Here is a 24,927-nt window from a genome sequence, read left to right on the forward strand (position 1 = left end):
CACAGGCACTACTTCAGTGACATGTCCGCTGACAGCGCGATTCACTTCAGTTGCTGTGTGGAGCTGACAGAGAGTGGTCATGGTCTGTGGCCGCTCCTGTCAACTTCATGTAGCAGAGCTGAAAGCGTTGTGGGACCTCATGTGGATTACGTCGAACCTGGAGGGGTATTTGGGGATTTTAATAAAGTGGTGAAAGAGGGTGTATTTTTGTCTTTTATGTCAAATAAAGGATTTTTTCGGGTGTATATGTTTATTTACTTTCACTTACAGATTAATCATTGGAGGTGTCTCAGACGCCTGCCATGATTAACCTAGGACTTTGTGGCAGCTATGGGCTGCCATTAACTCCTTATTACCCCGATTGCCACCGCACCAGGGCAATTCGGGATGAGCCGGGTAGAGTCCTGGGACTGTCGCATCTAATGAATGCGGCAATTCCGGGCGGCTGCTGCCTGATATTTTTAGGCTGGGGGGCTCCCCATAACGTGGGGCTCCCCATTATGAGAATACAAGCCTTCAACCGTGTGGCTTTACCTTGGCTGGTATCAAAATTGGGGGGGAAACCACACGCCGTTTTTTTAAATTATTTTATTTATTGTATTGCACAATATAGACCCGCCCACCGGCGGCTGTGATTAGTTGCAGTGAGACAGCTGTCACTCAGCATGGGGGCGCGTCTGAATGCAACCAATCATAGGCGCCAGTGGGCAGGGGAAGCAGGGAACACGAGATGGAATAACGAGCGGCCGGCATTTTCAAAACAGGAGAAGCCGCCAGAGCAGTGTGACAGCTGTGTAGTGCCGCGCCCGTGATCAGTGAGTATGAGGGAAGGGGTGAGAGGGAGAGATCGACCGACAGAGAGAGATGGAGAGACCAGGAGTGATTTTAAACAATTTAGATCGTTCTGCTGGATATGCTGAGCATGCTCAGTAGAACGTGATGGAATCCGTCAGCGGATTCCGACGCTTAGCGCTTTGAGGCAGAATCCACCACCATAGACAATCATTAGACACCTTGGCGGATTCCAACGGAATCCGCCAAGGTGCGTTGTTTTAACAACACTAAAAACGCTACATGCTGCGTTCCTTCCGCCCAGCGCTCAGTCAAAATAACGACTCAGCGTCAGCCAGTGGATGCAACACAGACATTTGCGTCACAGTGCATCGTCAATACAAGTCTATGGAGAATAGTGCAGTGCGTTAACGGACTGCGCTATTTTCCATAGCGGCGAATTGCGATGAATGCAAGTGTAAAAATACCCTTAGGTAAATGGATGGTTTAATGTATCCTTATAAATTGGGAGGGAGGCTCTTCAACAGCAGAAAATCTAAATAAAGCAGGGTGTAAACACGTGAATTTCAATACACTGCAGTATGGAGCCTTCTATTTTGGCGTCATGGCTTTAGGTCATGAGCCATCATCCTGGCATCTGATGACACATTTTAACACTATAGTGACTTTACTGATCTCCCAATAGTTTGTGATGTTCTTCACATGATGCACCGCTTTGATCAGGAGAAGCGATCAGACAGTGCAGGCATAAAGTCCCCTAGGGGAACTGGTAAGATCATAAAAAAAAAAAAAAGGTAAAAAAAAGTTAAGACCCCCCCCAAAAGTTCAAATCACCCCCATTTTGCCCCATTGAAAAAAACAATATTAAAAAAAATTACACATATTTGCTATTGCTGCATTCAGAAATGCTTGATCAAAATATAAAATCAATTGATCTGATTGGTAAATGACACAGCGAGCAAAAAATAAAAAAGCCGGAATTACTGTTTTTGGTCTCCGCAACATTGAATTAAAATATAATAACAGGTGATCAAAACATGACATTGGTCCAGAAATGGTATACGGTAATTAAAGATGCAGAGAATAAACCATAGCCGAGCCCCAGATCCTGAAAAATGAGATCAGAATATTGCAACAAAAGCGCAATTTTTATTTATTTTTTTTACAAGTTTTTGAATTTTTTTTCACCACGTAGATAAAAGTAAAGAAGGGAATTTTGTTTACTTACCGTAAATTCCTTTTCTTCTAGCTCCTATTGGGAGACCCAGACAATTGGGTGTATAGCTACTGCCTCCGGAGGCCACACAAAGTATTACACTTTAAAAAGTGTAACCTCTCCCCTCTGCCTATACACCCTCCCGTGCATCACGGGCTCCTCAGTTTTGGTGCCAAAGCAGGAAGGAGGAACTTATAAATTGGTCTAAGGTAAATTCAATCCGAAGGATGTTCGGAGAACTGAAACCATGAACCAAAAGAACCCTTCAACATGAACAACATGTGTACACAAAAGAACAACAGCCCGAAGGGAACAGGGGCGGGTGCTGGGTCTCCCAATAGGAGCTAGAAGAAAAGGAATTTACGGTAAGTAAACAAAATTCCCTTCTTCTTTGTCGCTCCATTGGGAGACCCAGACAATTGGGATGTCCAAAAGCAGTCCCTGGATGGGTAAAAGAATACCTCGATAAAAAAGAGCCGAAAAAAAAAACCGGCCCTCTCTTACAGGTGAGCAACCGCCTCCTGAAGGACTCGCCTACCTAGGCTGGCATTTGCCACAGCATAGGCATGAACCCGATAGTGTTTCGTGAAAATGTGCAAACTCGATCAGGTAGTGCTGACACACCTGCTGAGCCGTAGCCTGGTGACGCAATGCCCAGGATGTGTCTGCGGCTCTGGTGGAATGGGCTTTCAGCTCTAAAAGAATCGGAAGCCCAGAAGAACGGTAGGCTTCAAGGGTCAGTTCCTTGATCCACCGAGCCAAGGTTGACTTGGCAGCCTGCGACCTCTTACGCTGGCCAGTGACCAGGACAAGAGCGCATCAGAACGGCGCGGGGGCGCAGTGTGCGAAAAGAAGAGCCGGAGTGCTCTCCCGAGATCTAACAAGTGCAATCCTTTTCACAATTGTGAACTGGATCCAAAAGAAGGTAAGGAGATATCCTGATTGAGAAGAAAAGGAGGATACCACCTTAAGTAGGAATTCCGGGACCGGACGCAGAACCACTTCATCCTGGCGAAACACCAGGAATGGGGCTTGCATGACAGCGCTGCTAGCTCAGACACTCTCCGAAGTGATGAGCCTGCCACTAGGAAGACCACCTTCTGTGAAAGGCGTGATAGAGATAACTCTGAGAACGCTAAGAGCCAGGACTCAATGGCCACCCAGTCAGGTTGAAGACCGCAGAATTCAGATGGAAAATGGCCCTTGAAACAGCCAGTCTGGTCGGTCCGGGAGTGCCCACGGTCGACCCACCGTGAGGTGCCACAGATCCAGGTATCACGACCTCCTCGGCCAGTCTGGAGCGACGAGGAAGGCGCGGCGGCACTCGGACCCGATCTTAAGTAACACTCTGGGCAGCAGCGCCAGAGGAGGAAATACATAAGTCAGTCGAAATTGCGACCAGCCTTAAACTGATGCGTCCGCCGCCAGCGCTCTGTGCTGGTGGTTGATGTACGCGACCGCCGTGGCGTCGTCCGACTGTATCCGGATCTGCCTGCCGTCCAGCCACCGCTGGAACGACTTTAGGGCTAGCTACACTGCCCTTATCTCCAGAACATTGATCTGAAGGGAGGACTCTGTCAGAGTTCAGGTTCCCTGAGCCCTGTGGTGGAGGAAGACTGCTGTCCACCCTGACAAACTCTCGTCCGTCGTGACCATAGCCCAGGATGTGAGCAGGAAGGACCTTTCTTTCGACCAAGAAGTGGGAAGAAGCCACCACTGAGGAGAGGTTTTGTCTGCCAGTGAAAGAGAGACGTTCCTGTCTAGGGACGTCGACCTCCTGTCCCATTTGCGGAGAATGTGCCATTGGAGTGGACGCAGATGAAACTGCGCAAGGGGAACTGTCTCCATTGCTGCCACCATCTTCCCTAGGAAGCGCGTGAGGCGCCTCAAGGGGTGAGACTGGGCCCGAAGGAGAAAGTGCACTCCTGTCTGCAGTGAACGCTGTTTGTCCAGCGGAAGCTTCACTATCTCTGAGAGAGAATGAACTCCATCCCGAGGTAAGTCAGTGAATTGGGTCGGTGTCAATTTTTACTTTGGGAAATTGATGATCCACCCGAACCTCTGGAGAGTCTCCAAAAGAATGTTCAGGTTGTGTTGACATGCCACCCGGGAGGGTGCCTTGACTTAGGAGATCGCCTAAGTAAGGGATCACCGAGTGTCCCTGAGAGTGTCGGCTCATCGCCACTGATGCCATGACCTTGGTGAAGACCCGTGGGACTGTCACCAGGCTGAAAGGCAGAGTCACAAGCTGAAAGTGTTCGACCCGGATGGCGAAACACCGGGAGAGTTGATGCTCTGGTGTAATCGGCACATGGAGATAAGCATCCCTGAAGTCGATTGATGCTAGGAAGACTCCCTGGGACATCGAAGCGATGACTGAGCGGAGAGATTCCTTCCGAAACCGTCAGGTTCTCACGTGTCTGTTGAGCAGAATGAGGCCCGGAAACGGACCGGAATGATCCGTCCTTTTTTGGTACCCCGAACAAGTTGGAGTAAAGACCGCGACCACGTTCTTGAAGCGGAACGGGGATCACAACTCCATTTGCAGAGACAAGTCGGAGGATGAGAGCTGAGCTCTATCCTGTAACCGTGAGACGGAATGTCTCTCACCCATCGGTTTTTCATCCAATTGCTCGCCAAACAAACGGTCGCCAGACAATGGCAAACCGGTTAAGAACTTCTTGGAAGCAGAGTCTGCCTTCCAGTCGCGTAGCCACATAGCCCTGCGGACTGCCCTGAATTGGCGGATGCTACCGCTGTACGGCTCGCAGGGTCCAGGACGGCGTTCATGGCGTAGGACGAAAAAGCCGACACCTGAGAAGTCAAAGACACAACCTGCGGAGCAGAGGTACGTGCGACCGCATTAGTCTCAGACAGACAAGCTGATGATAGCTTGGAGTGCCCACTCGACTGCGAAGACCGGAGCAAAAGACGCGCCTATGGCTTCATAGATGGATTTCATCATGAGCTCTATTTGCCTGTCAGTGGCATCCTTGAGCGATGAACCATCTGCCACTAATACCACGGATCTAGCCGCCAGTCTGGAGGATCCACCTTGGGACACTGAGCCCAACCCTTAACTACGTCAGGGGGGAAAGGGTAACGTGTCGCATTAAGGCGCTTAGTAAGCGCTTGTCCGGAAATGCTCTGTGCTTCTGGACAGCATCTCTGAAGTTAGAGTGATCGAAAAACGCACTCTGGGTACGTTTGGGAAACCTAAACTGGTGTTTCTCCTACTGTGAAGCCGACTCCTCTATAGGTGGAGTTGGGGGAGAAGGACTAGCACCTGGTTGATGGACTTTATAAGGTCATTTACTATGGCGTCCCCTTCCCCCTTCAGGTGTATCCAGATTGAGAGCAACGTCAGGATCAGAGCCCTGAGCTGCGACCTCCGCTTCATCCTCCAGAGAGTCCTCATGCTGAGACCCCGAATCGCGTGATGTAGCCGGGGAAGGTTCCCAGCGAGCCCGCTTAGCCTGTCTGAGGCTGCGGTCCGTGTCGGAGTTCTCACCGTGGGATCTGGGTGCCAACCCAGGAGCCCTTTGCTGTACCGACCGAGAGGGGCCTGGGGATGATGAACTCACAGTGCCCTGGTCCTGTGTTACCGATCTGGACTGCCAAGCTTCTAGTATCTTAGCAGACCATCTGTCCATAGACTGAGCCATGGAATGTGAAGCGACTCAGAGCGTTTCTCAGTCAAAATTGTAAACTCTGTCCCTTCCATCTGTGCAGTGGAAACCGGCAGTACCACCTGAGCCGAGGGTCCCACCAGTGCCGGAGGCTCCGGCTGAGTGAGAGCCACAGGGGCCTAGCATTGTCACAATGAGGGTAGGTGGAACCTGCAGGTAACATAGCCGCACAAGAGGTACAGGTCGCAAAATAAGCCTGTGCCTTGGCACCCTTGCTTTCTGCGGACGACATGCTGTTGTCTCCTCTCAGAGATATAGCCAAAAGCAAATAATGCTGCCGAATAGAGAAAAAGTATACAATATATATATATATATATATATATATATATATATATATATATATATATATATATATACACACACTACGGCACCCAAGGGGGTCCAGCATCTGACAACTGGTGTGGCTTACCAACCGCCCCAAGCGGTGGTGTGTCCACCAGATTCCCTGCCTGGGACTCCCAGAGCTGCAGAGCTCAGTCTGAAATCCTCCACCGGCAGAAGTAATTATAACAATGGCTGCCAGCGATCTGAGGGGAGGAGGGAGCCGTGGGATTGCCTAATAAAGTGCGGGCATCTGGTGCCCCACAATGCTCAGTGAGGGGGGAGGAGGATACCACAGCATGCTCCAGCCCTCACTGCCGACGTCCAGTCGGCCGTCCCGCTCTTACCCCTGACTGGCAGACCCAGGGGTGGGAGTACAGTACTAGGCCGCAAAAGCCGGGGACTAAAGTTAAAAGCGCGGCCGGCCAGCAGGCGCGGTCGGCGCGGTAGTCCCGGCTCACAAACCACACTGCAGCCGCTGCGGCGTCTGTAACACAGGCGCTGCATGCACCGTCCCAAAGGGGACACAGAGTACCTCATGGATGCAGGGCCCTGTCCCTGATGACATCCAGCCTCCTGTCCGTCAGATTCCCCCAGGGGCTGCGGAGGGAGCCCGGTCCCAGTGACCGGCGACCGGTTAGGATCCCACTTCTCCTAGAACTGCAGAGTCCGTTCTGAAATCCCCCACCGGCAGAAGTGATTATAATAATGGCTGCCAGCGTTCTGAGGGGAGGATGGAGCCGTGGGCGTGCCTAATAAAGTGCGGGAAACTGGTGCCCCACAGTGTTCAGTGAGGGGGGAGGAGGATAACGAAGTATGCTCCAGCCCTCACTGCCGACGTCCAGTCGGCCGTCCCGCCCTTACCCCTGACTGGCAGGCCCGGGGGCGGGAGTATATGGTACTAGGCCGCAAAAGCCGGGGACTAAAGTTAAAAGCGCGGCCGGCCAACAGACGCGGTCGGCGCGGTAGTCCCAGTCTCAGAAACCACACAGGAGCCGCTGCGGCGTCTGTAATACAGGCGCTGCATGCACCGTCCCTAAGGGGACACAGAGTACCTCATGGATGCAGGGGCTGCGGAGGGAGCCCGGTCCCAGTGACCGGCGACCGGTTAGGATCCCACTTCTCCCAGAACTGCGGAGCCCGGTCTGAAATCCCCCACCGGCAGAAATGATCATAACAATGGCTGCCAGCGTTCTGAGGGGAGGATGGAGCCGTGGGAGTGCCTAATAAAGTGCGGGCATCTGGTGCCCCACAGTGCTCAGTGAGGGGGGAGGAGGATACCACAGCATGCTCCAGCCCTCACTGCCGACGTCCAGTCGGCCGTCCCGCTCTTACCCCTGACTGGCAGACCCAGGGGTGGGAGTACAGTACTAGGCCGCAAAAGCCGGGGACTAAAGTTAAAAGCGCGGCCGGCCAGCAGGCGCGGTCGGCGCGGTAGTCCCGGCTCACAAACCACACTGCAGCCGCTGCGGCGTCTGTAACACAGGCGCTGCATGCACCGTCCCAAAGGGGACACAGAGTACCTCATGGATGCAGGGCCCTGTCCCTGATGACATCCAGCCTCCTGTCCGTCAGATTCCCCCAGGGGCTGCGGAGGGAGCCCGGTCCCAGTGACCGGCGACCGGTTAGGATCCCACTTCTCCTAGAACTGCAGAGTCCGTTCTGAAATCCCCCACCGGCAGAAGTGATTATAATAATGGCTGCCAGCGTTCTGAGGGGAGGATGGAGCCGTGGGCGTGCCTAATAAAGTGCGGGAAACTGGTGCCCCACAGTGTTCAGTGAGGGGGGAGGAGGATAACGAAGTATGCTCCAGCCCTCACTGCCGACGTCCAGTCGGCCGTCCCGCCCTTACCCCTGACTGGCAGGCCCGGGGGCGGGAGTATATGGTACTAGGCCGCAAAAGCCGGGGACTAAAGTTAAAAGCGCGGCCGGCCAACAGACGCGGTCGGCGCGGTAGTCCCAGTCTCAGAAACCACACAGGAGCCGCTGCGGCGTCTGTAATACAGGCGCTGCATGTACCGTCCCTAAGGGGACACAGAGTACCTTATGGATGCAGGGCCCTGTCCCTGATGATATCCAGTCTCCTGTCCGTCAGATTCCCCCAGGGGCTGCGGATGGAGCCCGGTCCCAGTGCCTGGATGACCGGTTAGGATCCCACTTCTCCCAGAGCCCCTAAGGGATGGGGAAGGAAAACGGCATGTGGGCTCCAGCCTCTGTACCCGCAATGGGTACCTCAACCTTAACAGCACCGCCGACTCAGTGGGGTGAGAAGGGAGCATGCCGGGGGCCCTGTGGGGGGGCCCTCTTTTCTTCCATCCGATACAATCAGCAGCTGCTGCTGACTAATATGTGGAGCTTGTGTGCATGTGTGCCTCCTTCAACACAAAGCATAAAACTGATGGGCCTGTGATGCACGGGAGGGTGTACAGGCAGAGGGGAGGGGTTACACTTTTTAAAGTGTAATACTTTGTGTGGCCTCCGGAGGCAGTAGCTATACACCCAATTGTCTGGGTCTCCCAATGGAGCGACAAAGAAAGTATACATGTTTGGTATCTATGAACTTGTACTGACCTGGGGAATCATAATGCCAGGTCAGTTTTTCAAAATCGTGAACAAGGTAAATTAGAAAAAAAAACAAAAACTATTTCAATCCACTTGAATTTTTCCCATTTTCCAATAAAACAAACCCTCATGTCTATATTGACAGCAAAATAAAAAAGTTATGGCTCTTATAATAATAATAAAAAATATTTATTAAATTAAAGGGCGCCCCTAAAGGACTAAATAATGGCAGCACCGCTGATGGTCCCATTAATGGCCGCACCCTTGATGGTCCCATTAATGGTGGCAACCCTGATGGTCCCATTAATGGTGGAGCCCCTGATGGTCCCAATAATGGCGGAGCCCCTGATGGTCCCAATAATGGCGGAGCCCCTGATGGTCCCATTAATGGCGGCGCCCCTGATGGTCCCATTAATGGCGGCGCCCCTGATGGTCCCATTAATGGAGGTGCCCCTGATGGTCCTATTAATGGAGGTGCCCCTGATGGTCCCATTAATGGAGGTGCCCCTGATGGTCCCATTAATGGAGGTGCCCCTGATGGTCCCATTAATGGAGGTGCCCCTGATGGTCCCACTAATGGGGTGCCCCTGATGGTCCCATTATTGGCGGAGCCCCTGATGGTCCCATTATTGGCGGCGCCCCTGATGGTCCCATTAATGGCGGCGCTCCTGATGGTCCCAATAATGGCGGCACCCCTGATGGTCCCATTAATGGCGGCGCCCCTGATGGTCCCATTAATGGCGCTGCCCCTGACGGTCCAATTAATGGCAGCACCCCTGATAGTCCAAGTAATGGTGGTACTAACTGTTAGTGAGTCACAGACATTACACAAATACATGAGGATCTTCATATGTATGACTCTCACATCTGGATTAACTGTTTTCCAGCTGACAATAACCTCATAACACTCTTGCATTCCTGCACCAATGACATAAATAATGGCGCCATATTTTACAGCTAATAAATAACAAGAGAAATGCATGTGGTCACCTGCAGGCAATGTAGGTCCTCACTGTTCCCGCTGCTTATAATTCTGCATCTGCACACTAGACACTACAACAATCTTTAATGATGAGACATTAGACAACCCACACGGCCTCCCAGTTGTGTGCGCATGCGCTTTACACCAACAATAACTCCGCGGCCATTTTGGAGATGGAGTTTGCCCGGTCTCGGTCGAGCCAATGTAAATAAAAGAAGTGACGTGATGCGAGATTGCGGAAGTGAACGGTGCAGCTGACTATTCTACCGTAAGCAGCAGGGATGACTTAGTTCCGCTGCACTTGTTGTCCGCTGATAGCTGGTCCTGCGATCAGTGTATGTACAGCCTGTATTGTTATTTATATCCTGCATGTGGTGCACCAGGAAGTGTGGAGGGAGTGACAGCTGCGGGGACTAGAAGGCTCAGCAGTCATGTCTGCAATGCTCTTGATTCCCATAACCTGATATAATAATGGATGGGAAGCAGCGCTGCCATGTAGTATTCTGTCAGTGACCATAGAGACACAGACCTCCAGGGCCGCCATAATGGAATAATGTATGGCTATTCTTGTCGCATTGGTGATCTTTAAGGTTATATTCACACACAGAAGTGAGCGGTCCATTCGTCAGGTGTTATCCGCCATAATGCCTCTCCATACGTTACAAATGTAGGCAATGGGAAGGCCACTAAAATTTCATCTACATGTAAGTGCGTCCTATAATGCGCACGCTGCATCTTCAGTGCATCTTTTTACCCTGTGGCCAAAAAACGCATGATGTTTTGCCACGTTTTTGTTAATAGTTTTTTTTAAAGGAGAAACAATATAGGATAGGATAATTGATAGAATAGATAGAAATAACAGAATAGCACTATAGAGGGATAGTTAGCTTGGCCAGTTGTTTATTTAATTTTTTTTTTTTTTGTAAAAAATGACGTGGGGTTACCCCCATCTTTTCATATCTAGCACAGGAAAAGCAGCAGCTGTCTGCTGTACCTTGGCTGGTTGTGAAAAATAGAGGAATCCCACAGTTTGCTTTTTGTTAATTATTTGATTGACTTTTTTTATTTAAAAAATGATGTGTGATTTCCCCCCCCCCCATTTTTCATATCCAGCACAGGAACAGCAGAAGTTGCTGCAGGCTGCAACCCTCAGCTGTCTGCTGTACCTTGACTAGTTATAAAAAATAGAGGGGATCCCACACTTTTTTTTTTAATTATTTGATTTATTTTATTTTTTTTTAAATGACGTGGGGTTCCCCCAAGACAAAAAAAGCAACTTCTTTCAACACTTTATTAACCCCCAAAATACCCCTGCAGGTTCGATGTAATCCACACGAGGTCCAACGATTCAACTATGCTACATCTGAAGCGCACAGCGAGCGCCATAAAACATGACTGCTGGCTGGGAGCTCCAGGCAGTGACTGAAGTGAGCCGTGTGATCAGCAGTGATGTAACTCAGGTAATTTGCGGTCACAGGTGGAGGACTCCAGCTGTGGCCGTGGCTAACCTGAGTGACTTCACCGCTAATCGCGGCTCAGTCTCTGCCTGAACCTGCACCGGATTCTGGTCCCCATGGATTTTATATATGCATCGGCATGTGGCCAGATACCAGGGATCAATCCCCCGCGACTCCAAGTCAGCGGAGGATTGATCTGCCAGTCCTCTGAACGACAGGGAGAAACTGCAAAAAGAATTGACATGCTGCATCTTGGCTGCATCTTCAAAAACTCAGCCAAAAAAAGATGCACTGTGTGGACAGCAAAATAGAATTCTCATAGACTTTGCTGGGAGAACTAAATACATGCATTTAGGTGCATCTTTGTGACCACAAAACTTCACTAAAAACACAGTAAAAGATGCAGCGTGCATCTATAGCCTTATAGTATTTGTTGCTCTATTTACTAATTCATTAATACACATGGAAATAAGAAACTAATATATCGTATTAGAGAAGTCTGCTTCCTTCTCCTCCAAGGTATAATCTGTATTCAGTCACGACAGATCTTCCCATTACTGAGATGGCAGTTAGTGCATTTAAAATTCTATGTACGGAGGAGCTAAAGGCAGACAGATGTTCTCCATAGACCTTTATGAGCACCCACTGTCATCTAGCTCAGTGATTGGAATACCTGTATACGTTGAAGATAGTTTTAACTCTGTGACCATTCTTGACTGGCCCAGCCAGAGCCCTGACCTAAACCCAATTGAGCATCTCTGGAGAAAATGGCTGTCCACCAACTTTCAGCATCTATCCTGATGGAACTGGAGAGGATCTGTGAGGAAGAATGGCAGAGGATCCTCAAATCCAGGTGTGAAAAACTTGTTGCATCATTCCCAAGACTCATGGCTGTACTAGCTCAAAAGGGTGCTTCTACTCAATACTAAACAAAGGGTCTGAATACTTATGACCATGTGATATTTCAGTTTTTCTTGTTTTAATAAATTTGCAAAAATGTCTACATTTCTATTTTTTTTCTGCCAAGATGGGGTGCAGAGTGTACATTAATGAGAAAAAATGAACCTTTTTTTGAATTTACCAAATAATATTAATTTACCAATAATATTAATATTGCTATATATACAGAGAAATAATCGTAAAAGGAAAATGCCAAATGAAGTAGCAGTGCATAAATACATTGATTAGGTGCGTTTCATTCTAAGAATATACATAAGGTGACATTACAGATGAACTGATACTGTAGGAAAGTATGAAAGGTGACTATGCAGATGAATCAATAATAATACAGCAGGGATTCAACAGAAGGTAGTGATATAACACCATATTATCTAGGCATATTTAATAGCAGAACTATTGCCTATAGATTAGTAATAGTGTTGTGCGAGCACTACCATGATTTTGTACTCGTTAAGAGCAGTTGGATGCTCAGATGAGCTCAACTTGAATACCCGAGTATAATGGCAATCAATGGGGAACTCAAGCATTTTTCTATTGGCGATATTCTCACATTCCCCATTGACTTCCATTACACTCGGGTACCTGAGTTGCGTCCGCATCCGACTGCTCGTTACGAGTACCGAGCATGGTAGTGCTCACTCATCACTAATTACTATGTGTTACACTCAAAAGTATATTCTGCTTGTGTATGGCTACATATTAGTTAGAAAAATGTTAATGTAGTATTTTTAACTGCAGATATCACTCCAAAAACAACAAACTGCCCCAGTCACAAAAGAGCCTGGATGTGTGTTTCGCTATGCAGCTTCATCAGGAGATAATAAGAAATTAAAATGGAAAATCATCAGACCTTCACTAGTAAGTGTACCTGCTACTTTATCATAGGCTTGTAGCTGTAGTATTAATAATATTGCAACACGTACCTGGTATATTTTCATGCAAAGAACACCTATTCAGCTGCACAGGGTCCAAACACCCATTCTTTTGTCAGTGGAAAGTTAAGCCAGCCTGAGCAGTACACTAAAGGCTACTTTACACACAGATATAAATCTTTGGCAGATCTGTGGTTGCAGTGAAATCATGGACATATTGTTCCATTTGTACACAGCCACAAACCTGGCACTGATTGTCCACAATTTCACTGCAACCACAGATCTGCCGCAGATTTATCTCTGTGTGTGACAGGGCCTTAAGAGTATACATGCTTTAATTCTGTCATTCCTGCAGTGACCGATCGGCTGTCATCCCAAAGCAGAAACCCTTAGGCCCTGTGCGCACCGTGCAGTGTTTGATGCATTTTGGAACAGTTTATCGTGCAGTTTCTTGCCCACATGTGAATGTCTATCTTTATCCCAGCAAAGTCTATGAGAAATCAGAAATGCTGTGCACACGTTGCTTCTTTTTTCCTTGCATTTTTTGGTACAGAAAAAAGAAACAGCATGTCAATTGTTGGTCCTTTTAGTCCTGCATTTTTTAGCCCTTCCGGCCATTCAATTCACTAAAAAAAAACGCACCAAAGAGGCATGCGTTTTTTTGGTGTGGTTTTCAACTACAAGGTGCATTTTTTTTGGTGCAAAAAATGTTTGCAGGGTGCGCACATACCCTTATTCTTGTATGATTTGTGACAGAGCGGAGAGACTGAGATAACAGACTACAGCATAGTGAGAGCCAAAGTGGAGATCAAGCTGACAGCATAGTCGGACAGACAGCAGCAGAATTTTGGTTTATAACTGGAGTTTAATCCTACTCAATCACTATAGGACCTGTTAATACGACAGGTACCAGTTAGCATTTGCAGTATGAAGCTGGACCCCTCCTTTTATGTGTGAAAAGATGTGTTCCCGGGGAAAATTCTGATATGAATTCCGGAGACATCGGGAATGGAGGCTGCTCACACTGCTGGCCACCCTGCTGTGCGGACACTGTGAGCTGGAGATAGCACAGGAGCCTGTCCAGATTATCATTCCAGGACTGGTTCTATTAGTGATGAGTGGACCTGTGAAAGTTCGGTTCTGCAGGGTTAGCTGGACTTTTGACAAAGTTTGGTTTGGGACCTGGACTTTACCTGAACATGAATACAAGTCACTAATTGGGCACTTCTGGTCTTCGCCCACATGCAGCGAGCCATAAACAGATCACTGCCCACGACAGGCGGGTGGAAGGTTGTTTTTTGTTTTTATTTTTTGGTGCGCACTACATTTGATAACTGTTGTTACCCCCAGTGTGAGCCGTTCAAACACTTTAAGCGGCTCACACAGGGCTGAGCACCATGCATACCCGAGCATAGTGATGCTCGCACAAGTGGTGTTCATACGTAAAGCACCTAAATTTGGGGTTTTTCTTTTTGTAAAGTCTGTGCTCGGCACGAACACCAAACCTTGTGTTTCTCTCATCTCTCTCATCTCTAGTTTCTATCAGTGTAACAAAACAGTTGCCATTTTAATTCTATAGTGATGATTACCTTCTGACACACGATGATTTGCCAATTAACAGTATCCAGGGAATTAATATATATAGTGACATTTCCTTTTATATATTGATTTTTTTTTTGTATTCCCAGAGGACCCCTTTAGAGGTCACTTAGATCCTCTCTTCCATATGAACAACATTTACAAACAATGCACTTTGAACAGATAAATGAACTAAAAGAAAATCCCCAAAGAGATGCCCTAGTTCTCTGAATTCCCAGGATTGGGTTTATGATGAAGCTATGAAAACAGCGAAACGCGTGTAGTAATGTGAGCTGTTACAGATCCCAGCAAACATGGCTGAGGGTATGGCACTATTTGCTTTCTACTTGTATTAGTCAGTTGAAGTGAAATTATCTTCTATGCTGTCTGATATTATGGCTGAGCCCAATCCTTCATTCTTTTTTATGATAGATTTGTCTTAGTAATATTTTTTTGACTTAGATTTATCTCTCATAGTCAGATAGCTGTTTCTTCATCACCGTCGTCTGTACTTTAATGGGCTGTAGCAAAAAAAAAAATGTATTCTGCTTTCTTATGAAATTTGCTTTGTCCACCAGAGAGAAGTTCCAGCCCCTTTTATTCCCAGGATTGTCCTGAGGAAACCAACAGCATTCTGCAGGATAATCAGGTAGATGTTAGAGCAGCTACTAAAAGTCACGTTATGCAAACCCAAATGATTTTGATGCTATTTTTCACTTCTTTTAGGCTGAAGATCTGCTTGACATTAAAGTTGAGGTTGTAGACGAAGATGAAGAAGAAGATCATATATATATGAGGGCTGATCGGCTGTATAAGGAGGAAGAGACTTTCATTAATGGTAAAGAAGGTAGTAGTTTTGAAGGTTTCATAAATGCCCACAATCTGATCATCATGTTTAAACGACGTCTTCAGTTTCTGTATTTGTGTTTCCCACAGATGGATCCAGTAAGAAAACTCTATCAAAAAGCTGTTCCAGTCCTGTAAATTTCCATGACTGTTCAGTAGACAATTACAGGGTCTCACAGGATCTACAGGTAGGGAAAATCGAGGAAGTGCCTAATTAATAGTTTGGCTACTGCTTTGACATTGATGGCCTACCCTTAGGATAAGTCATCAATGTCTGATCGGCTGGAGTCCAACACTCCGCACCCCACCAATCAGCCGGTGTCAGTACCAGCGGCGGCATCAGGCCGCCGGAAATGCTTAGTTCCTGAGCTGCCCCATCTTCTTATAGCGGCTGCTGCCGGGAACTTCACATCCACCTCCTATTCAATTCATAGGAGGCGGATGTGCAGTACCTGGCCGCCGCCATTATCAGTAGATGGCGCAGCTTCGGAACTGAGTATTTCCATCTGGCTGCTACTGCTGCCAGCACCTGAAACAGCTGATCGGCGGGGGTGAGAGGTGTTGGACCCCTGTCGATCAGACATTGATGATCTATCCTAATGATAGGACATCAACGTAAAACTAGTGGCCAACCTATTTAAATCTACTTTATAGGAGTTCTATTTGCTAATACAAAGTAATAATTTATGTGCTTTTTAATAAGAGAGGAAGAAATGTGAAGGTTTTGGGAGACTTGTAAGTAATTATCATAAAGACATATGAATCTTAAGAGTGTCGAATGGCTCTTCTATCCGGAGTATGCCAAAGTGTCAATTCACATTTGAGAAAACCAGTTTACTAAGCACCTCTAGCAATCAGTCTTAGTGACGACTGGTAGACGACAAGTCACCTTATGAGGAATACCAAAGAAAGTGTGCAAGATCTAAAACAAATCTAGGAAGATATACCTGTGAAAAGAGACAGCCTATGGCCAGATACTAAGCTCTTCTGATTGACGGGTGGTGAAGTAAACTGCTGTTTCTCCTCAATTGAGAACTTACATATCTCAAATTTAAGCTCTTTATAAAAACTGTAAAGACCTTGGTTCAGACTTGCTCTACATTTAGGGTGGATCAATACCATTTGCTTTAAAAAAAAAAAATAATATATATATAGAATTTTTTTTTATTTGATGGTATGCCAAGAAATACTGCAGACATTTAATATGTAGTTATGGTTCATAGTTAATATTAATGTCTAGTTTTGTAAGGCATTTGTTTTTGTCTTCTTGACTTGTTCATTACTGTATCAACATATAGAATCAGGGTGAAGACCTGATTGATATTAAAATTGAGGAGACTGAGGAGGATGGTGAAACAAATATCAGGAATGATCAACAGTGTAAGGAGGAGGACGTTCCTGGTAATATTGGCCATGGTGAGAGATAACCACCCAATACAGAACATTATCTGATCATCACATATAGGAATTGTTTTCAGTAACTTGTCATGTGTTTTCTGTAGATAGATACAGTAAGAAGAATCCCTCTGATAGATGTCCAAGTCCTCTCTATTACCAGAATGTGAGTGTGCCACAGGACTATCAGTTAAGTGCTAGCACCCATCAATGTGTTTTCCAGAGATTACCTACACATTCAGCTTGCTGTCCTTGCCAGTAAATTTGGTGTGAATTTATTTGCAAGTCCCAGTCCATAGACCAGTAATCTGTGATTGCTGAGAAAAGCCCCTTGCCTTATGCGAGCGTCACACGATACGATCTATCGTGCGATCGCACGAGCGGTCGTACCCGCCCCCGTCGTTTGTGCGTCACGGGCAATTAGTTGCCCGTGGGCACAAAGTCGTTAACCCCCCCGTCACACGTACTTACCTCCCAGGCGACGTCGCTGTGGGCGGCGAACATCCTCTTCCTGAAGGGGGAGGGACGTTCGGCGTCACAGCGACATCACACAGCGGCCGGCCAATAGAAGCGGAGGTGAGCGGGACGTAAACATCCCGCCCACGTCCTTCCTTCCGCATTGCCGGCGGGACGCAGATAAGCTGTGTTTGTCGCTCCCGGGGTGTCACACGGAGCGATGTGTGCTGCCACGGGAGCGACGAACAACCGGAGCACAGAAGGAGGGACGATATTATGAAAATGAACGACCTGTCAATGAGCAACGATAAGGTGAGTATTTCTACTCGTTCATAGGTATCACACGGTACGATATCTCTGACGATGCCGGATGTGCGTCACTAACGACGTGACCCCGACGACATATCGCCAGATATATTGTACCGTGTGACACCCGCATTACTCTTCTTTTGATATGTCGGCCTAGCACGACATTATTATTGTGGCATGAACCTATATTAGGTCCTGCAAATCAATTGGTACCAACTCTATTCACCAACAAATGGCAAGATACAGACATTAGAAGGGTTGACCAGAACTAAGATATTGCTAAACTGTCCTTAAGGCTGCTTTACACGCTACAACATCGCTAATGCGATGTCGTTGGGGTCACGGAATTTGTGACGCACATCCGGCCGCATTAGCGATGTCGTTGTGTGTGACACCTATGAGCGATTTTGAATCATCGCAAAAACGTTCAAAATCACTCATCGGTGACATGGGGGTCCCTTCTCAAATATCGCTGCTACTGCGTGTACGATGTAGTTTGTCGCTCCTGCGGCAGCACACATCACTCCGTGTGACGCCAGGAACGAAGAACCTCACCTTACCTGCCGCCACCCGCAATGCGGAAGGAAGGAGGTGGGCGGGATGTTATGTCCCGCTCATCTCTACCCCTCCGCTTTGATTGGGCGGCCGCTTAGTGACGTCGCTGTGACGGCGCACGGACCGCCCCCTTAGAAAGGAGGCGGTTTGCCGGTCACAGCGACGTCGCAGAGCAGGTAAGTAGTGTGACGGGTCCAGGCGATGTTGTGCGCCACGGGCAGCGATTTGCCCATGTCGCACAACCGATGGGGGCGGGTACCCACGCTAGCGATATCGGTACCGATATAGCAGCGTGTAAAGTGGCCTTTAGAATAGGTCATCAGCATTAGATCAGTTGGAGTCCAGTACTCCAACCGATCAACTGTTAGCATATGCCGTGACCCGCCTGAAGTACGCATTGGGCTGAGCTGGAACCCACTGGTCACCTAACCTACACCGTATAGTAGCCATTCTTACGTACTGTATCTCAGCTGTCATTGAAGTGATGAGGATAGGCCATGGATATCTTAGTCCTGGATTAAAATGTCCTAACCCATAGAGAAATTGAAAAAACTCATATATTAAAATAAATGGCACTTTTCAGATTTGTATCAAGGAGGAGATAAAAGAGGAAGAGGAGGATGAGCTACCTGTGACCTTTAATCAGAGATCCAGATCCCCAGATTGTATCACTACAGGTGAGTGTTGTCTGAAAAGATACAAAAATCCTGATTAAAGTTTCCATTTTTTTGTATATCAATGTCTCATTAGCCACTCCGAGTTGAATCAATCTCTGAATGATATTTTAGTTTGGGGCTTTTTGTGTTTAAAGATCACTATATTGGGTGAGTCTTACAAAAGCAAGCAAACGTAGGCTACCTATCACTATCCTGGGGCTGCCCTATTTATTTAATAAAATAATTGGCCTCCCCAGAATGAGGATTTTACTAAATGTAATTTGTCAAATGAGTGCAGTACAGTCACTTAAAGTCCTTTCCAAAGGATTCAGCTTTCTAGCTAAAGAAGAGACCAAACTTTCCACTCATGGGATCCTGACATGCTGAGCGAGATTCCACAACATTCTGCTGCCCCTTTTGCAGTGAAAGTGCAAGATTTCATCACAAAATGTCACTCTTTACACTAACCCACTGCTTTTCAATCCTTTAGTAAGCAGTTGCCGAATGGTAATGTCCATAGAGCAGCTACCGATCGGTAACCACTTCGTCAATTATGCAGCAGTGTTGGGAAGTGCAAAGAGCAGCCTCTCGTAATAACATGCAACATCTCACATTTTCACTGTAAGAGGGGCCACTAAAGCCTGCTTTACACGTTGCAATTCGCATACGATATCGTATGCGATTTGCAACGCCCCCATCGTATGTGCGGCACGTTCAATTTGTTGAACGTGCCGCACAAACGATTAACCCCCGTCACACGTATTTACCCGTCCATACGATCTCGATGTGGGCGGCGAACGTCCACTTCCTGGAGTGGGAGGGACGTTCGGCGTCACGCAGCAGCCGGCCAATAGATGTGGAGGGGTGGAGCTGAGCGGGACGTAAACATCCCGCCCACCTTCTTCCTTCCGCATTGCTGGCCGTGAGCCGCTGGACGCAGGTAAGATCTGTTCATCGTTCCCGGGGTGTCTCACACTGCGATGTGTGCTACCCCGGGTACCATGAACAATCTGACGTGCAATTCTAGAGAAAGGTGCGATGTGTATGCGATGAACGTTTTACCGTTCAATCGCAATCGCACGTACCTGTCACACACTGCAATGTACCTTACGATGCCGGATGTGCGTCACTTACGACGTGACCCCGCCGACACATTGTAAGATATATTGCAGCGTGTAAAGCGGACTTAAGGGTTATGTAATCCCACTCTGCATACTGGGATCCCACAATCGAGAAGTTTGGGCCTGAAATTTTGCTAGAAAGTAAAGTCTTTTAAGTGGGGCATTGGGGACCTTTCTGCACACACCTGATAATAACTTAGAAAAAATAGTCATTTTGGTCTGCCCCCTCCTGGTGGTTATTTACGACAGCCCAACAATGTGTTATCATATTTATTCATTAAAATAATAAAAATGTTCTCTTTTTTTCAGTATTTGGCCACATCCAGAACTCTAAGGCAAAAACATTGTATCCAGTCTACAAAGAAAAAAACATATGGGATTCTCCAGGAGAAAAAAATGTTGCCCAAACTATACAAAGTAGACATGAAAATGGAACTCTATTACCTGAGCTTTCTAATTACAAAGATTGCGAGACACCAACATGTTGTGACAGTAGAAACCGAACTCGTGTTGGTGAAAAATTATTCACAAGATCAAAATTTGTGAAGGATCCTAAAAGACAATCCTTTATATGTTCTAAATGTGGAAAATCTTTTAAGCACAAGGTGTTTCTCCTCACACATCAGAAAATCCACAAAGGGGAGAAGAAATATCACTCAGAATATGGTAAAAGGTTTAAATCATCTTTTCAGAATCACAGCATGGAGAGACCATTTTTTTGTTCAGAGTGTGGAAAATGTTTTGTGAAAAAGTCTAGTCTTGATGAACATTGGAAAATTCACACAGGTCTGAAACCGTTTTCATGCTCAGTATGTGGAAAATGTTTTGCTTACAAGTCATGTCTTATCGAACATCATAAAATACACACAGGGGAGAAGCCGTTTTTATGTTTGGAATGTGGGAAATGCTTTGCGAAGAATTCAAATCTTGTGAGACATCTCAAAATCCACACAGGGGAGAAGAAATTTCCATGTATAGAATGTGGGAAATGTTTTATCGAAAAGTCTGGTCTTTTGAAACACAATAAAATTCACACAGGGGAGAGGCCATTTTCATGCTCAGAATGTCAGAAAAGTTTTATTACAAAATCCACTCTTGCTCAGCATGAGAGAATTCACAGAGAGCGTCCATATTCCTGTTCAGAATGTGGGAAATGTTTTCACAACAAATCAAATCTTGATGACCATCTGAGAATTCACACGGGTGAGAGACCATTTTTATGTTCTGAATGTGGGAAATGTTTTGCCCACAAGTCATATCTCACTGACCATCGGAGAATTCACACAGGTGATAAGCCGTTTTCATGTTTGGAATGTGGGAAATGTTTTGCGTACAAATCCAGACTTGTTCAACATCAGAGAATTCATACGGGAGAGAAGCCATTTTCATGCACAGAGTGTGAAAAAAGCTTTACCAGCAAGCTAAGCCTTGTTATACATCAGAGAAATCACACAGGAGAGAGACCATATTCATGTTCAGTATGTGGTAAAAGTTTTACCAAGCAGTCAAATCTTGGTAAACATCGAAGATTACATACTGAAGAAAGACAGTTTTCATGTTTGGAATGTGGGATTAGTTTTACAAAAAAAGCTGATTTTTTGAAACATTACAGAATCCACAGAGAGAAGAAGCCGTTTTCATGTTTGGAATGTGGAAAAAGTTATACCCGAAAATCCGTTCTTGTTGAACACCGGAAAGTTCATACGGGAGAGAGGCCGTTTACCTGTTCAGAATGCGGAAAAACTTTTGCTCACAAGTCTGTACTTCTTCAGCATCAGAGAATTCATACAGGGGAGAAACCATATTCATGTTCAGAATGTGGCAAATGTTTTGTCAAGAAATCAGGCCTTGTTCGACATCAAAGAAGTCACACAGGGGAGAAGCTGTTTCAGTGTTCGGATTGTGGGAAAAGTTTTGCTCAGAGATCAGGTCTAGTAAGGCATCAGAAAATTCACACAGGGGAGAAGCCATTTTTATGTTCAGAATGTGGTAGATCTTTTTCTGTCAAGTCCAAACTTGTTAGGCATTTGAAAACTCATAAAAGGTAGAAACTGTTTACAAGTAGATTTGTTGCAGAAATGTCTGTGACTGAAAATAAGGCCCATTTATCTAAATAGGGTGTTTAGTGGAAAGCAACATGGATATCTGCAAGCCCCATCTCTGCAACAAAGCTGCAGGAATATCTGTGACAAATTTACTTTATAGCCATATGTCTGGAGTGTGGCCATACTATTGACTTAGCTCCTTCTCATTCCCCATGTTTGCCCCCATTAATATAAAAATGCTTATCACCTGCTGTGCTGATCATCCCAGCAGTGTCAGCAGTCACTCTTTCGGAGCTCACATAATGTTGTTACATCACGTAAGCCCATGCCCAATCAGTGCCAGCTTCACTGCCCCGGCGTTTGGACCTATTAGTAATCAATAGGTAGTGAGAGCTGTGGCTGGCTACTCACTTCCTGTTGATTACTTATACGTCCAAAGGCAGGGACAGTGAAGCCGCCAATGATTGAGTGCAGTGCTTAAGTGACGTTACCACCTCACGTGAGCACAGTGAACGCGAGTTACGACGCTGCTGGAACAGTGCCAACACGGGAGGTTAGTATAAGCTTTTTAGATTTTAATCATGGCAAACCTGGGGAATGAGAAGGAGTTGTCCACGTAGTGGATAACCCCTTTAAATTCTAAAGTCAACTGTACCAATTTCTGTAACTTTCTTAAGGCCCCGTCACACACAGAAATAAATCTTTGGCAGATGTGTGGTTGCAGTGAAATCATGGACATATTGTTCCATTTGTACACAGCCACAAACCTGGCACTGATTGTCCACAATTTCACTGCAACCACAGATCTGCCAAAGATTTATCTCTGTGTGTGACAGGGCCTTTACTCGCTTATATACATACTTTAGGTTGCTTAGCTTTCCAAGTTGGTTTTAGTGCAATTGTGCTGAAAGTGAACCTGTTAGGTCCCCAGACCTCCCAAATTGCCTCAATTATTACCACTCGTATATAGTTTTTCATATCTGCACAATAATGAGTTCTATTGCCTTTATTCACATATGTGAATTATCTCCAACCAGTTTAGTCGGGCGTTGCTTTCATAGCCCTCTCTGGCTTCACAAGTGTTATTGATATTCTCCACATGGCCCACTGCTAGAGTTGAATGAGTACCTAACTATTCGTACTCGCTATACTCATAACAAGTACTGTCTAATACTCGCATATTCATTCTGCATAGCATGTGCAATGCAAGTCAATGGTGGGATACTCGCAATGTAACGAGTAACCCAAATTATGCACTACTCGCAGGAATAGTACGGAATTCAGGTTACTCATTACATTGCGAGTATTCCCCATTGACTTGCATTGCACATGCTATTTGGAATGAATACGCGAGTAGTAGACAGTACTCATTATGAGTATAGCGAGTCCAAATAGTTAGGTACTCGCTCAACTCTACCCACATCTCGTCTTAGCTGACTCAAGTCTTGCCCTTTCACGAAACTTCATTCCTCCCTGAACAGGTGCAATGTGTCAATGAAGCTGAAGAGAGTTCACCCGTTTTCCTTGTATCTGGCCAGAGAGGAATGAAGTTTTGTGAATAAAAGTCAGTTTTACGCAGCTATGAATAACTATAGGCTACATTAAGAGCATGGTTTTATTGCTAGATTATTGGTGGACATCATTATGGGACAGTTTGTCAAGCCTTATGCAGGCTTTACACGAGACGAGCTATCGTGCGATGCATCGTCGGGGTCACGGTTTTCGTGACGCACATCCGGCATCGTTCATGACGTCGTCTCGTGACACCTCCGAGCTACGCAGAATCGCTCACAAATTGTGAGTCATGTACTCGTCGCTAAGTTTTAAAAAATTGTTTATTTAACATGGCGCCGGTTGTTCATCGTACCCGGGGAAGCACACATTGCTCCGTGTGACACCCCGGGAACGATGAACACAGCTTACCTGTGTCCCACGGCACCCGCCGGCTATGCGGAAGGAAGGAGGTGAGAGGGATGTTTACGTCCCGCTCATCTCCGCCCCTCCGCTTCTATTGGCCGGCGGCTGTGTGGCATTGCTGTGACGCCGAACGTCCCTACCCCTTCAGGAAGAGGATGTTCGCCGCCCACAGCGATGTCGCTCAGCAGGTAAGTACATGTGACGGCGATTTAACAACTTTGTGACGCATAAACGACGGAGGCGGGTACGATCGCTCGTGCAATCGCACGATAGATCGTAACGTGTAAAGCCTGCATTATGGATACGCCAGATTCCCTTTAAAAGGCACCTATTACATTTTAAATGCAGTTTCATTTTTCAACATTACGATAGAGCAGGAGCAGCTAAAAAGATTGATGTATGGGTTTGTGTGGAAAATATATAGAATAATTTGCATTTTATTCATTAAAATCCCTGCTCTTTCTAAGTTTAGGAGTTCAGTGTGCGGTCCTACTTAGTGTTTGCTATCTGTGCATATACACAGTCATTCAGGGAACAGTGTCGATCTAAAAAAGACCGCCCACTGGACTCCTAGGCAGAGAAACAGTAGGAATTTTAATGAATAAAGTACAAGTTATACTGAATCTTTTCCTTCATACCTACATGTCAATTGGTCCAGCTCCTTCTGGTTTATCAAGCAGCCTGCAGATCAGAAAGCATGTACAATGTGACAAGTGACACGCTCTCTTCAAGGATGAATGCACAGACACTGTGGCACACATTCTCTTTATATTTCAAATCTGTTTTTTTGATGAAACTGTTGTCAACATACAAACATATCATTTGTGCAATTACAATACATAAACATCATTTTCTCAATGCCGGGATAACATCCAGAAATTGTTACATTACTAAATTTCTTGGAATTCTTCAAATTATCTTTGTGCTACTACCATACAACCACTTATAAATTATAGGTCAGAATTCCCACTTCTTTTGACTTCCCGTATCCTAATATACTCATTCTCCTTGTGTGTCTATTGTCTTATGAATTATTGATAAATCTTTTCATATAAAAAATGAAACTAGAAAAATGCAGATTAATGTTCAGAAAAGAAAGAAAGAAGAGGAAAGATACAAGCATAAAGAAGAGTAAATTATAGAGAAGGGGGGAGAGGGGGGAAAGCAAGAAAAGAAAAGAAAAAAGAGGGGGGGGGAG

General features: G+C 46.3%; 2 protein-coding genes across 6 annotated transcripts in view; one reads left to right on the forward strand and one right to left on the reverse strand.

Annotated features, from left to right (window-relative positions):
- Positions 1-9,671, reverse strand: part of LOC142311250 (uncharacterized) — a 33,141-nt gene extending 23,470 nt beyond the window's left edge. Inside the window, exon 1 of the mRNA XM_075349482.1 lies at positions 9,571-9,671. The gene's annotated coding sequence lies outside the window, so the exon portion shown is untranslated. The remainder of the gene's footprint in view (positions 1-9,570) is intronic.
- Positions 9,672-9,819: 148 nt separating this feature from the next.
- LOC142311247 (uncharacterized) lies at positions 9,820-22,149 on the forward strand. 5 transcript variants are annotated; one of them, XM_075349473.1, is made up of 10 exons: positions 9,820-9,897; positions 12,718-12,837; positions 14,540-14,753; positions 15,008-15,078; positions 15,156-15,276; positions 15,366-15,463; positions 16,574-16,691; positions 16,778-16,836; positions 18,574-18,667; positions 20,077-22,149. In XM_075349473.1, the coding sequence occupies exons 3-10, from the start codon at positions 14,744-14,746 to the stop codon at positions 21,813-21,815; spliced, it is 2,310 nt and encodes a 769-aa protein (XP_075205588.1). In that variant the 5' UTR covers positions 9,820-9,897; positions 12,718-12,837; positions 14,540-14,743; the 3' UTR covers positions 21,816-22,149. The 5 variants fall into 5 exon arrangements, with proteins under 5 accessions (XP_075205588.1, XP_075205586.1, XP_075205587.1 ...); XM_075349471.1 differs by lacking the exon at positions 14,540-14,753; XM_075349472.1 differs by lacking the exon at positions 14,540-14,753 and having other exon boundaries at positions 15,156-15,267.
- The last annotated feature ends 2,778 nt before the right edge of the window (positions 22,150-24,927 follow it).

The sequence above is a fragment of the Anomaloglossus baeobatrachus genome, chromosome 5, assembly GCF_048569485.1.
Source record: "Anomaloglossus baeobatrachus isolate aAnoBae1 chromosome 5, aAnoBae1.hap1, whole genome shotgun sequence".
Classification (NCBI taxonomy): domain Eukaryota; kingdom Metazoa; phylum Chordata; class Amphibia; order Anura; family Aromobatidae; genus Anomaloglossus; species Anomaloglossus baeobatrachus.

Coding starts and splice junctions, on each gene's coding strand:
- LOC142311247 (XM_075349471.1), top strand. CDS start 12,813: ATGGAAAATCATCAGACCTTCACTA. Junction 15,277..15,365: donor TTTCATTAATGGTAAAGAAG/GTAGTAGTTTTG, acceptor TGTTTCCCACAG/ATGGATCCAGTAAGAAAACT. Junction 18,668..20,076: donor CCCAGATTGTATCACTACAG/GTGAGTGTTGTC, acceptor TCTTTTTTTCAG/TATTTGGCCACATCCAGAAC.